Genomic DNA, 16,001 nt, shown 5'->3' with positions numbered 1-16,001 from the left:
TGTTAGGCACAGCCTGTTAAACCTGGAATTATTATATTTTAGAAAATTAAGTCTAAATACAAAAATTCAGTAATAAATACTACTAGGCAATCATGTTAAAATAAAAGAGAACCTAGGAAGATACGGATTCCACTTAAACTGGGTATTAGAAAATAAAAGCTTATTATCTACCAGATTGTGAGAAATCCATCTAGGAAAATTAAGATATTCTATTTTATTAATGCAGTTACTTAACAAACCAAAACAAGGTTGACAGGTGTACAGACCAGTGTCTGTTTCAAGTGGGTGTATTAAATAAATGAATTCAGCTTTTTTACTGATTTATAGTAAATACTAGAATTGTCAGATGCCCTGGAATCTACTGTTATACTATCAGGCATATAGTATACAATAAAAAGATAGTGGTCAAAGAGGGAGAGACCCAAAGAATTATTTATTTCTTGGATTAGCGCATTTGTTCATTTCATCATATATGAAAAGGTGACTTTTTCAACCAACCACATATTTGGGGAAACAACAAAATTTCAAATGCAATTGGCACAAACTGCTAACTTCTGTACAGAAAAGGGCTACAGGTGTTGCCAGCTGGGTACAGGTAGACTCTCATTAAGTCAGAATAACCCAGCTGAGTCTCCTCAGATTTCCATTATATGCAGGCATTTACTTGTGATTAGAGGTAGTCTGGTTTCACTTGTCAAATGTAACTGTGCAAAGCTATCACATAAATTCTGGCTTCCTCAACCAGAGGCTTCTTTGGGAAGTACCAACTTGTCCTTTCTCCAAACCTAGGCTGGTGTCAGCAGCACGTGAGTGGCACTTCAGAACCCAGCTCCAGGTTCAGACATCTCCTGCAAAAGGCTTGAAACATTCAGTAGAGGTGAACTATGCAGTTATAAGCATAGGTTAAAACCATCAGAGAAAAATACTGGTCCACTGTCAAATCTAAAATATTACCAAACTCTGTTTAAGTTACTATAAAATACTCCCCGAACGGGAACTGATGCACTTCAATTTAATAGTTCCTTTATAGTTAAAAGAAGCAGAAACTGCCTGCTTAAGGAAAAAATATGGCTTTATGTTTAACATGAAAAAATCTTCCATAACTTTTATAATCTTCTAAGAGTTCTGTCTGCTTGGCTCTCTCTCTGAAGGTTATAATGCTCTCCTGTGGTTAGGGAGATGCTTATTGACTTACAAAGCTAAAGACAACTGGTTTCAATTTTCAACATAACTCTAGCTATGTTACAGAAAACAATGTATACTCAAGTTTAGTAACTCCTTTGAAATTAAAATGTATTAAGAAATAACCAGGATAGATAAATATAATTGTAATCACAACTAATATTTCATACTTGAGTTCTCCCAAAAAAAAGATAATAGCAGCATGGGAGACCCTGCCACTGCAATTTTGTCCTCTGATTGGGATACTCAGAATTTTCATGAGGAGGGAGTGGGATTTCATGAATCCATGCATGACCCTGCAAGAAAAGTAAGAAACTAGTCCAGGTAATCTCATACAAGGAAGCGTGGTCTGCACAAGCAATGATGGTGGGCAGAAAGGGGGGCTTCCTGGAAGCAGGTGAGAAGTCAGAGAGGTCTAAGATACAGGAAGGATAGTCAATTAATTTGTAAGTGGCTAAGCCTGGAGATGTTTATAGCCAACTAAGATGCAATATTCAGAACAGTAAAATTCAAACCCTTCCTTTTGAGCATATGTAGGCTAATTGATCTTACTGATCTCCAAAATCAAAAGTATTCCAAAGCAGAAGCCTTTCAAATCAAGTATTTTTTACTTACAGCATCCTAACTCCTACATATAATTTGCGTTTTTTTCTTTTTTTAAACTGGGGCTTGGCCCTTATTCCAGTTATCTATTTTTATTTCCCAGAAGCCAGGACACTTGATGAAGTATCTGACATCCAGCATTGCCAGGAGCCTTTTATGTCAGGCTTGAATGACTCAGCTGAAATCTGTGAATTTAAGTACTGTAACATTGATTCAACAATTCTCACAGCTCCATGTACCTTGATGATCTCCATCTATCTTCCAAACCAATTAACATGCCAGTATGGCCTTCCTTGCTGTTTACTGCCTTGCATGAGGATTTTGAAATAGCCTTTGACAAAAACTTATTTGAGTCAAAGCATGCAGCTATAAAAAAAATGTTTCATAAAAGCGTATCCATGCACTACAGTTCTGCTGAATGAGGAGAAAAGAGGCTGAGAAGAAGAGAGCAATGACAAAAAGAGAACAAAGCATGCACTTAGCTTTCTGTGTGTTTTATTTTACTCATCCTCAACAGGTGTGATTCCTTTCAGACAGATTAAATTTGATCACAACTGTTTTTGTGAGCAGTACCTATTGTAACTGAATTTACCTTTGAATTGAGCTGAACAGGCATAAGTTTCTCTTACCTTTAAGAGAAAAATGTCCTGATTTTACAAAAAGAGCTGGAAAACAGCCTTCTCTATTATTTGATATGTAGAACTATATGCCATAAAGCCTTTCAGTTTCATAAACTTTAAAAGCAAGTTATTTCATGAATACAAACTAAAACCCATCACACTACCCTTCTTTCATCTGTTTTTCACTATGTACACAGCTAGATAACAGTGATGAATATGATACATCAGTGATAAAACTACAGCACTGTAAAGGTTGGAGGCACTTCAGAAAAACCTCCTGAGGCAGTGGTGAAAAACAGAGAAAGGTGTATCATCATTACTACTATCTGGAAAAATAGTAGATAAACACTTTGCCAAATCTACAAAATAGGTGTAACCTTGTAAGCACATATATATATATATATATATATATATATGTGTTTATGTACATGTATGAAACTCAGAAAAGAGAAATAAGTTTTTCTTCTGGAAAACAATTTGGGAATTAATTATTTGTTACCACAGCCCAAGAATTTTTAGTCTTACAGCCTTTCATTTTTATTAAATGAAAGTTGTTTCTAGTCTGAGGTAATTATGGTACATTCCTCTTCGGAATGTCAAGAATTAGTATAAGGAAGCCAATAAAATGTTAGCATCTTAGTGCATTGGATCTTAGATACACACTATATCTCTTTCCTTTTTAAAAACATTGATTAGAGTTTTCTGCTGTAAGAACCAGGAAAAGGTCTCCCCAAAGAAAAGAAATTGGTGCATGAGAGCATACTTTAGCTTCCCTCTAAGGACACTGACATACCCTATGGTCAATGACTTGTGCTCAAAGAACCACCTTAAACCTCACTTCTGAAGCAACTGCTGTAGTTGACTGCATTCTCCCCCTTCTCCCACTCCCTTTATTCTTTGGCTTTTGTCTTATCCTACCATCTAATTCATAGTTCATCATCTACTAATACCTCCTTTGCCCATTGCACAAATGGAATCCTGCAGCCCATTTTTCTTAGAAAGCAATTACATTTCACCCACTGCTCTTCACTGTAGCAGGACTATGAGAGAAAATATTATTTACACTATCCAGAAGAGCTATGTGACTTTATAGTTTCACAAACACTAACTGCATGTTATTTTTATCTTAGTTTCAATAGCGTGTAACTTTAATTTTTTCCTTTCTGTTTTTTAATTAGAGAGAGCCTGTTGCTCTCATGCAGTGAGTACATTTATTATTCTAAAAATGTTATTCAAATTATTTTACTGAATAATACTTGTAAATGCCTAATATTTATCAACATGGAAGTGATATTGCAGTAAATAAAAACAAATACAGTAATATTACACTTAAATGTTACTGTTTGTTAAATAAAATGAGAGAGTCTAAGAAAATTTGCTTCAATTTCTTTTAGTCTTTTTTCCTTTATTCCTAGCAAAGCTTACTCATGTTTTAGGAGTGAGCTTTCTGTATCAGGGATATCTCATGAGAAAAAGATAGACTAATTCAACTCCAGTTGCAAGAAATAAGTATTTTTCATACTATGCATACATTTTTGTGACAAAAAAAACCCCTTAAATCTCCTCCTCTGAAATTTTCTACATATTGTTTACAACCTAAAAATTTATTCTGATATAAGCCTTTTTATAATTAGCTTTTGATACTTAATGTTTCTCCTCACTGCCTATAAAATACTATTTTCCCATAAGTTCTAGTAACTTCATTTTGGTTTTATACAGAACAACTGTTCCCTTACAATAAAATATATGTACTTCTAAAAGAAGAGATCATGTAACCACATTCATCATCTACAACATTTTGTTATAGTACCTGGCAATATTCAGAACTTTGTGTCGTTCTTTTCAATTCTCTGATGATTCCTAAAACCCAAACAAGAATTCAGCATGGCATAACGACCAGACCATTATCTGAGATTTCACAGAACAGATTCACTACTACTCACTTAAACATGTAAGAGCAGAAGTATCAGCTACCAAGTAACACAACCTTACCTATGTAATATGTACTTTACCTATGCAATAACAAGAATATTTCCTTCTTAACATATTTTCCTTTTGCATATTTTTCCCTCAGTTACATCTTACCCAGATGAAGCAAAATCTGACAGGGCAGGGAGAATGTAAAGGAAAGGTGTGAAATCTCAGAAGGAAAAGCCCTGCACTATCAGAAGGTAAAGAAACCTGAAAAAGCTTAGGATCATTTCCTTACAAAATATTATCCCTAAAATGGCACATTTCTGTCCCTTTATATTTGTACATAACATATGCCCTTTAGCAAGGATTTTTTGTGTTCCTCCTCATGAGACTAAGACCTCCGGTCACATGTAAGTTATACATAAATACTGAATGTTCCTTGAAAATACAAGCGTCAGCTGACCAGAATGAAATATCTACCTGGTAAATATCCAGCCTCTAATTGCTAACTGACAGGTGAGATGTACAAAACAGAAAGCAAAAACAGAATCCATTATAAATTTCTAGCTATTGTGAAAAGTAATAGCTTTTCAGCTTCCCTTGTATTAGCAGTTATCAGTGAACTGAATCACCACATGTATCTGTATTAATACAGCTTACTGACAATATTGACACTACTTCTTTTTAAATACCTAGGTCTACAAAATAGTTCTGTAATAAGATGCCAACCAATTCAACCATTACTATCTTTAGTTTAGCTTTACATGACATTTTAAATCACCATCCCAAAAAAAATGAAATACGGAAAGCTCAGAGGTCTGAAATAACTGGATATTTCCCCCATTTTATGGAAAACACCTGAAAGATGATACCTAAGCACATACTGAATAGGGACCACTAGGGAAACTTTATAATAAAATGAAAACATCAGCCTTATTGAAGCTTTTAACAGACACTTCAAAACATTAATATAAAGAACTATGTTTAACTGATCATTCAGTTGATATACAGGCTGTATTATCTTTAGACATAAAATGGAAGCTAAAGGAAATGTCAATTTGGCAAAACTAAAGATGAAACATTGTAACTGCCTTTTCAAAAGAAAATACAAACACGAAAAGAAAAAGGTAATTTCCCCTTATTTATTTAATATAAAGAAACATCAATTTGCCCTTTGTAGCTAAGGAACAGCATAATCTAATATCCTATATTAAACTGGCCTCTGGGAACATTAATTATTTAACATTAGTCTCAGAATGACCACAATTGAACAAGAACTTTCTTTTCCATTAGCATGAATAGATGCTTTATAATTTAGTATTTTAAAGGAAGAGTAGTAAGTGGTAGAGATAATTAGCACTGGAAAATCCCCATGGCAAATAAAAGCCATTCTAATAGCTGCTGAATAAAGTACCATGTTATTCCTAAAGAAGGGAAAAAAGCATCAAAACTTCCAGTTCTACCATTAATGTAACAATGATTAAGTTAATGTAATACTTTGTGCAGTCTATGGCATGTTCATTTAACACAGTAACATGAAAAAGCCACAATTCAAATACTTATTTCTTACACACTGACCACTGATTCCTCTGGTAACAGCACTACCTCAAGCACACATCAGCAAGATATGAAATATAGCATGGTCTTATGGAGACAGAATGGCGTGGAGATATTCAGTAAGCAAAAATACATTCAGACCTTTCTTATATCACACTGGCCATCCAAACCCACACATCTGTTACTCTAATTACAAGCCTTGTGCAGCTATGGCAAAGCTCAATCTGTGATGCCTAGTTTGCTTTTAATACAGCCTGGAGTGAATTTCAAATAAAGCACATGAAGGAAAGCAGTGTCAACTAGTACAACAAATATACAGTGTCCACAAGGAAAAAACTGTATTTCTCTTCCTTTTAAATTCTTTTGTTATCAGCCATGTCAAAATTAAATAGCTTAGGGAAACAGATAATAGATTAGAAGAAAGTTCAATTTTTATTCAGAAGCAACTCTTCACCATAGTTCACAGGCACTTCCATCACAGTATACTTCAGATTCAATAATCACTCTAATTTATTACAATGAGTTTAAAGTATACAATATTCATGGGCTTAGATACTCATGTTTCCTGGCTTTGTCTTTTTTTCCTTAATGCTTTCAGATTAGATTCATACAAGCTCACAAAAGAACAAAAATAATCATGCTGCTCAAATAAGATCTTGGACATCCAGAAGTACTGATTCAGAACTGATCCAACTTTAATTGTAAATGTACTTCTCTAGAATCAAACCACATTTACCAATGTGACAGCAAGGAAAAAAAGGACGGGGGGATCGCTTGAAAATCTATTTTTAAAAGCTGAAACTTGTACAAAATACTCTATAATCTCTTCCTATATGGGAAGCTTAGTGAAACTTAGGAGTAGCAGTGTTCACCTGCTGCTCCTAGATGACGACAGCTCAAATACTCATCCTGGCAGAAAAAAACCTTACTAGTTAGGAGGCAACAGAGAGGGTTGCATAAGGCATGTCCATATTAAGAAATAAAAGCTCAATATATGGTAATGTGCCAATAAAATTCAAAGCTTTTCAAAATTATTTTATAGATATGGCAGAGTAAATTTTAGTGGATTTTTTTTTAAAACTAACAATATATCTTCTATGAAGTGAACGTAGGAACGTAACAGTTCATAAAAGTTTCCACTTACGTTTTTCTCTTTAAACAGAATGGAAATATTTCTAACATTCATATTGGAGAAAAAATGCTTTGAAGCATCATTTTATATAAAGCAGAGACATCATCTTATAAAAAAGGATCAAAACTATGATTATTCACTACACTTGTGAGGTGTTTCAGCTGTAGCACTGACAATAACTCTCTGCAAGACTTATTCATTGAAGCATGATCAACAAATAGCAACAGTAGTACATATTTTTTCGTACAGTTATAAATAAATATTTGATGAAAGAAAGATATAGAAATATCTTCACATCATCATTTTATACATGTAATTATGAAGGAATCATAATAAGATAATTAATAATGGAAAATTAATCCTTGCATTAAACCTCAGAGAGCTGAGGTGGTTTACCACCTAAATGTCATCTTTCTTTGTAAGTCACACACTAGGCAGAGAAAATTACGGAAACTGCAATAAAGGCTTCAGACATTGCAACTGTCCAGGAGGAAATGGAGTATTCAGAGAAACGTGCTCAAGGAGCCCAAACTACTGCAGAAAACAACCAAAGCTGTCATTCCAGAGAGCATGGGGTTGTGTGGAGCCTCCCAAGGGCACACACAGAAATCTTTAGCTGCTGTCTTCCACAGGATTTAGGTAGAGAAGTCAAGCGGACAAGTTGCTCCTCCTTCATAAGAAAGAGGTCTGTTCACTGTGAAGCTGAACTGTCACTCTCCTGCTCCAGGGAGAATTCAATGCCTCCTGAACACAGTGCTGAGCAGCACCTCTGCTAAGCTGAAAAGGATCACTTTTCATCCTATTTGTGGTAGCTGAGGTATTGTTCCAGGTAGAAACAGGAGATTCACAGGAAATGAAAGACCTACTTAACTTCTTAGTATAGCTCTTAAGTTCATGGTTATGAAAGGGTCCTGACACTTTTTTCTAAAATTCTATACATTCACCGTTACCATACTTGAGATGAAAAATAGCTCTGATAGCAGAGCAGCTAAATTAGATTAATAGCAGGGAAGCAAGTACGTTCCTAGCAATTTATATGTAATTAAGTTAAATTATACATATCTAATGAAAACTGTAGAAATCCTGAATTAATATCCAGAGTCAAGATTTCGTAACAGGAAAGTGAACCATATTTAACACAACACGGGATTTTTCACAGCTACAAAACCAAGGCACAAAGAAGCAGTAGCAATATGACTAAAAATGGAAGAACTAGACCAGAGAACATGATAATCTTGCCAACCAACACATCTTTAATTCAAAATACAGGAAACTTCCAGAAGATAAATTCATTGACTGAAATGAAAATTTTACCCTAAGTGCAGGAACCTTGGTTCCTGTTTCCTCACACTCATAGTGCATCTATTGCAAGTCAACCTCATCTTGTAGAAGAGGTCCCAGCACATCCAATAGAGTCCCATAAAAATTGCAGCTTCCATTCTACAACCCCTCAAGACTGCTTTGTAAACTAAACATAAATTATGGACAAATGAATTCACCATATGTAAACCTAATACTGGAAAAGAAGGCCACTCACAAATGCTTATTAAACCAACTCAAATGATCACATTTCCATCCTTATCTTCTGTTTCTCATTAACAGAAAAACTGAACTATCTAAACAATAGAATATGAAAAAATGAAAGCAAGAAACAATTCTTCAACCTCATGTTAATTAAATGGAGATGAAATGACTACATTCTTCTGTGCATGTTCAACCACTCTTTCAGTTTTTTTAATAACATCTTTTCATGCAGCTTTTTTTTCCCCTGAAAGTGTAGTAATTTCTGTTCTTTAAAGAGAGAGAACAAAGAAAAAGTGCTATCTGGATGCTAGAGGAAATGCAAATGTAGATCAAATAATCATTTAATAATCATTTACATGCCAATGCAATTTCACCTACTGAAATAGCTATCACTTAAAAAAATAAAAAACAAACAGCTTAGCTGTGGCACTGCCTCAGCTACTGAAAGAATAGGTTAAAGTGTAATTCAGACAATAATATCCAAAATTTAATACAGCTTTGGATAGAACTTTTATATAGGCTGAGTGTAGCTACTGCAATTACAACTGAAGAGGAGCATTAAAAATAATAAACTGATGAGTAGCCCTAATTTCCCTTAGCAGGTAGCCAAATATGCACGGTACTAAATTAGTCACCTAAACTACTAAAAAAATAAATGTGGGATGCTGAAAACAATTCTTAAATCAGCAAACTGAATACTGTAGAAAGGCAACAGCATGAAGCAAACCAATTTCATTTTACTGCAATCTATGTAATAGAACCTATTTCTAATTATACATTACTGATCTTTAACCAATACTAATCAAAGCCTATGGACCTTTAAATAAATTAAAATACTTATTTTTTTTTAACCACTGCTTAGTCCATTGTGTATTGTTAATTTTCTCACCTCTTTTTTGCCTGAGAACCACTTTCAGTGGATGAACTTTCTGACAAAAAAATAACAAGTTCAATGTTCTTTCAGAAAGCCACCACTTTTTTTACAGAGTGCTAAAGCCTCCTGCTATGTATTAAACTGTTCCATTCCCATTTACCTGCAGTCAACATTAAACTTACACATGAGTAATCTGTCCTACCTGACCTAAAAAGGAGGGAACAAAACTTGGTTGGTTGTTTGCCTGATTCTGAAATTTTCATTTTGTTTACCTATCAAATTTAGAAGAATTAACTCATAAATAAAGTAAGCACATTCTATGGCTAACCACATAAACAAAAAAGGATGTTGTGCAATGAAGAAAATAAGACTGGTAAACTAATACTGGAAATGTGTATTTTGATTTATTAACCTATGTGTTCCATAAAAGTAAAACAGTTTTCCTGAACATATGCTTTGCTTGCTTGGTTACACTTCAAAACTCTATTTTTATTCTGAATAGGTTTCCTAAAAACTCTGGTTCTTCCTTTAAGGAAAGTGCTAGGTCTCTATGATAACCTTCTGTGACAATCTGTGATAATAAGCAAATCTCATGAATATTTCAGAAGTTAAAAAGTAAACAAGAAGAAAGCAGTCTTTCTCTCCTTGTACTACAGTACATGTAACCCAGGCTATGTGCATTGGCAAGTCTATGGCACTAACAAAACAGGTCAGACTTCAGCTCTTTTTCCTGATTTGGGAAAGACATGACACATTTGTATTCAGATTTCCAACTGAAAACAATGAAATCTTCATATGGCAAGACAATACTCCACATATCTTCTCTGAAACACATTGTCTAGAACACTATTAGCTTTGTAAACAGATCTTAGGAATAGAAGTTCCTATTCACTAATCAGCAGAACAAATTTCCAGAGATGCAGTGAAGCCACATTGTTATCCATACCTGCTAGAACCATTCTAGTCCACCTGTACAAGAATGTCCCTTTCCCAGGGTTAAAAAAACCAAACTATTTATATTTTAGGCAGCCCACTATCATTTAATGAATAAACATTGCATTTTTTTGCAATTATGAACTCCAGTTACTCAGCTACGATTTTTATCTGTTGTATAATTTTCTAAGAACACAAGAGCTTAAACTGATCATCTGAGAGTCACAGGCATTATTAAGCACTAGAGCATTTATGAGGTTAGTGTAAGTCACTAATGCTGTTAATTACTCTGATTTTTATGCCATTACATCCTTGACAAACAAAGCCAGGCTGAAACACTTTCCATCATGACAGAATGATTACAATCCCTTTCTTGGATTTCCCTAAGGGAATATTGCATAGTTTTACACCATGAGTTAGGAGTTTTTTTTCTTTCAGTGTTTCTTATACATCATGACCTTGCAGACTTGTTTCGACTAACTTGATGTGCAGGATTGCAACTGACACATTCACTGCTGATTAAAGTCTAAGAGAAACGCCACTCAGGTCTCTGATGAAAGCATTCACCAGAAAGGCGTTAAATCCCAAATGAACTGATTGTGTAAGTGAGCTGTTACACAGTTCACCAACAGATGTTCCACAAAGTGTAAAGTGCATCAGAAATGAAAACTTGTTCTCCATAATTTTTCTGTGAAATTAATCATTGTTATGTTTATATCTCATATTTCAGCCACAGCATTAAGCAGGGTATACACTGTGCTATTCTGAGAGAACAAAACAGGTGGGAATTAATTCCATTGTCTTTGATACAAATGGAGTGTTAATAATGTAATGTTAGTAATGGCAGAGTCAAACTGGAGAAAAAAAAAAGAAAAAGAATGGTAGGAACAGAAATAAGAAACTCCATCAGCATAACGCTTGATAATCTTCCATATTTCAGAGAGTGCAGTCCAGGCAAATAATATTTTAAAATACTTTAGCTCTTTATTTTATTTTAGAATTTTAGCTCTTTCCTATTCGAGAAACCAGTGGATTTTTCTGAAGCACACTTCAAAAGTACCTTAAACTTCTCGGTTGGCCCAGCAAGTATTTGTAAATTTCAGACATGACATAAGCCTCACAGACTGCTTCTTGCTATGATTCATTCTCGCTCTTTGAATCAGGCTGCTTATAATGCATATCATTATGGTGAAAAATAATTTTTAACTTCTATTAATAGCACTAAACTATAGGCATCAAATAATACAGCTCTTATTTTTTACCCAAATGAGTATTTTTGAGTTAGACAAGTAATAATGACCAACTTTCAGAAAAAGTGTATTTTTTTAAAAATTGTAGGATTCACTCCTGTGATAGTAAGCAACATACACCTTCAAACACCTTGAATTTCCACTGAGCAAAGGTACAATAGTGATAAAAAAAATCTTCCTTACCTATGTATACAATTTTTAGATTCAAGATATGCCATACCAGAGGCAGCATCTAATGAAAATTTCACCAACTGTTTGGTTTTCAGCTCATCCTTCTTTTTTCTTAGGAATGACAGGAAATCACCTCCTAGAAAATCAGAGAGATGGACAGTGAGATAGACTGATAGGATACTCACATTTATCTCTCATCAGGTGTGCAAAACCCAAAAAAAAGCATGTTATTAGCTGTTCAGTTTATCCCACCAGTTTGAGGCTAGTCCAAGAAAAAGGAACTCATCTTTCAAAAATACATTTTCCCTTAAATATCACATGCATTATAGTGAAAACTGTGCAGCATGCTTTTGATATACCTAACATTTTCACCAGTGTACATTAAATACAGACTCAATTTAAAAATGTTGACAAAAACAACTGATAAGCTGTGATATATATTCTTCTCTAATCACAGAATTATTAATTCTAATTGAAGAGGTTATATTCTATTAGCTACATGATAGTAGTTACTTTTTAATTGATCATTTTCAGTAATGCTTCTCAAATTCTATATTGATGTGTTGGAGGAGTAATGAAATGTTTTCTTCTTGGGCAATGTTAGTTGGACACTTGAAGAGGGCAGTGGAAAGTGATTTCTGTGCCTTCAGAGTCTTCTGCCTTGGAGGAGCAAAGGGAGGGTGGAGAATTTCCAAAAAGAAAATTGTGTTAGCAAAAATATAATCTGAAACACTGATTTTGGACAAAGGTAAAGTGGAAGAATATTATACAAACACTGCAAAGCCATGTTCGGATTGATATAAATCTATGAAAGATTTTTCTAAAATATGTTTTGTATTCCAGGCAAAGACAAAAAAGTCACAGCACAGCTTTTCAGACCACACAATTATTTGGGAGTAAGTAACCAGTCACTGCTCCAGTATTTGTTTCCTTTCATTTAGGACTGAACTGACTATTAGGGTTTGTTCTTGCAAAACGAAACCAATTTGAAATACCCTATACTGACTTTTAAACTCCAATGAAAAAGGACAGATGACTACTGCAAACTGGACTGGGTAAAAATCAATTTTTAATCTGAGAGGTTACTGACATAGTCTGGTAACTGGTAAAAAGCAGGTATCGTCAGAGGAAAGTAAGATAAACACTCCAATTAATTATGTGTCATTTCTTGCACATGTAAACAGAACTATTCTAGTTATAGCAGACAGCTAAAAGCAACTTTTAAGTAAGTCACCCCTCCAATACACACAACAAGCAGTCTAAAATTTTGTTATTTATGTGCTGAGACCTTGCTCTGTCTCTACACAGGAATCATCTTTTAATGAGTAAGCATGACTACATGCCTTTATGAATATTAAGTCTTCCCTTCTTAACAAACTGGCATTACATGAATGAGAGCAGTAAATTAAGGAAGCTTATAAAAATACATTTAAGATCTTAAAAGACACTTAAGATCTTAAAAAAACCCTCTACTGTCAATCAACCACTGTTTCAATATTGAAAATTAAACAACTAATTGTTCCAATTGCTAACAACTTGGAAGAACTGAAAAGACAGATAAGCTCAGTTTCATATTCTGGGAAAACAAAATAAATAAAAACCAACCAAACAAAAAAGGACAAAGTACAAACAGCAAAATAAGTGCAGAAACAAATCCCCCCAAAATATTGCAAAAATTCTCTATTTAAAAAAAACTTCCTGTAACAACATCACAATTCATATAAATTCTTTGTATAAATAAATTTATGCTCTCCACAATCAACAGTGAAGCTATCTCAAGAACAAGGTATTAAAGATAACAAGGAAACTTAAGACAAACTTTAAATAAAAGAAAACCCAATCATATCCATCAAAAATTTTTTAAATACTACATGCTACAGATTTGTTTCCAATATGCTCAGGAATCAAATTAATGATTACAATGAGTAATATTAAAAGCTGCTCAGTTCCTTACATCAGAGTATGTCACAAAGCACAAGCCTGTTACTTGCCAATGCAATTCACAACCATCAGGAAGTGATTTAGACTTGCTGATTTTCAGTGTGGCATGCATTGTACAAAATTCTAGAGTTTCCACCAAAAACAGCACCAGATGTTGAGCTGTATACAGTGCTCTTGATGCCTATCATCAAAATAGAGGTTTCAATTACATTATTTTAAACTGTCTCAGGGTTTTCACTAGCTGTTCTGTTTTCTTGTACCTGTCCTTGCATAGAAATGGCAAAAACATCTTCTAAATATTCTGTTTAATACTAATTTAAAAGCAGTGTTAGTAGCAGACAAAATAAAACAGCCAAGTGACACCCATCTCACCCTGAACAATAGATATCATGTTTAGACTAAATCTGATCATCTTCATCCTTGTGATACTAAGTGTCTGCCCTTATGAGTAACAGTTAATCCTCAGTGAATTCTGACTTTTACTGTGGTCAATGTTCCAGCTATCATCTTCATAGCAAAGCATTCACATGAGTATCTTCAAGGCTGAATTAAGCCTTGAATTTCTCAACAAACTCTTCAGTGCAGAGCTATGGTTAGGCAATATCTTCAAGTAATTTTTAAAATATGTTTCAATATGAAAAGCCCTAATTCAGCATTTGCAGGACATAGTGTCAGAGCATCATTTCCAATGTAATAGCTGTTGATAAAAATGAAATAAACAGACCAATTAGACTATGAAACAACTGATACAAAACTAGATGACTACATAATAGTAAGTAGCAATGCTTTCTCTTGCATGTGGAATTTCCATTGTACTCTGCATGGCTACCTGTTATTCCAGTTAATGGCCTACAACACTGCTAGAAAATGAGGCATGCTCTAACATCCCCAAGAACCATAAAAAAAATTAGGCCATTATATATATATATATTATCACCTAGCAGAGATGGCTTGCCTGTTTTGGGTTTATAAGAGGATAAATAACAGTACTGGCATCCCTTCCTAGTACAACAGAATTATTTTACTAAGTAGAGGACAAAATGTAGCTCATAAGCAGAAGCTGCATGAGAGCAGCCTGCTATAACTGGGTTCCTGAACACAGCCCTTTGAGTATTTTGCTGTGAATGGGAACTATTTCTCATTACATGCAGGAACTCTGAGTGTGAAAACACCACATATCAGCAATTCCTAGTGTTGGCTGTGCTTTACAGCATAAACTTCTTGTTGAACAGTAAGTGGCATATCAGTGGCAATAAAACTGTTCACTCCTCTGCACACAGAAAAGCAAGCTACCATTTTGAAAGAGTTAAAAAACACCCTGTGATCTATGAGAAGAAACCAAAAATGAAAAAAAACAAAAAACAAAGAAAAATATTAAATATGTTTACGAAGTATTTAGTTCTGGCAATCTCTGATTTCAATGGCATTTATTATCAACTGTGACTGCATATTTCAGTGTTTTCCTGAGCTGGTGTCCACAGTGACACCTACCTACTTGCTCTAGGCACTCTTGGCTTCATTCTGACAACCATTATGACACTGAGCACAACTAAAATATGTTTTGAAATTATGATGGGAAATCTCCCACTCAATTGGGAGTTTATATATATATAGACATATGCTGTTTATATATTGCATCTCTATCTAGTATGCTAATAATATTATAAATAGTTATACAAATATTAATAAATTTCTTAATACAATAACAATTATTACAAATTATATGAGGTTATATGTATTATCATTCACATTAAATTTTAATAAAGATGGAAAATTTCCTTTGTTAAACAGCCTATGTTTATTTAAAAAGGTCACTTAATTCTTCTTATATTTATACACACTGTTCATGCAAATACATCTTGCTTGTGGCCACACGTCCTAATGGTCACCTAACCCAGGGGAGCTTTAGAATTCAGTATTCCAAATTGTTTTACAGGCTATTGCAATATTATTGAAATTACCTCTATCTGCACCTGTAATTATTTATAAATTTGAGAATTTAAATGGTCAGTATTTCAAGTAGCCTTAAACAATGTAGAACCTCCTTTACTGCCTGGTATCTTAATCCCATATGGGATCTAAAACACAAACCCAAACAGAGTTACTTACGAATTTAAAATAGTAAACATGCATCTCTAGGGAATTCTAGGAAGTAAGTTTTTTTTAAGTATGTAAGAAGCTATTTGACAAACTACTTAAAATACAAGGGTTTAAAAATGCTAAAACACTCATTTTCAATAAAGTACTGTGCCTTTGCATTTCAATTAATGCATCACTTGTATGCAATGCAGTGCTTTTAC

At 34.0% G+C, this 16,001-nt stretch overlaps 1 protein-coding gene across 4 annotated transcripts in view; it reads right to left on the bottom strand.

Annotated features, from left to right (window-relative positions):
* FER (FER tyrosine kinase) overlaps positions 1-16,001 on the bottom strand; it is a 154,356-nt gene that overhangs the window by 25,312 nt on the left and 113,043 nt on the right. For all 4 annotated transcript variants that reach the window (XM_015652887.3, XM_033511339.1, XM_015652888.2 and 1 more), the window contains one exon: positions 11,773-11,896. In XM_015652887.3, coding sequence (XP_015508373.1) covers positions 11,773-11,896 — 124 coding nt within the window. Of the gene's footprint in view, positions 1-11,772; positions 11,897-16,001 lie in introns of those variants that run through there.

This window comes from Parus major, chromosome Z, assembly GCF_001522545.3.
Source record: "Parus major isolate Abel chromosome Z, Parus_major1.1, whole genome shotgun sequence".
Lineage (NCBI taxonomy): Eukaryota > Metazoa > Chordata > Aves > Passeriformes > Paridae > Parus > Parus major.
Note: the sequence above shows the minus strand (reverse complement) of the source record. Positions and strands in the feature narration are given on the sequence as shown.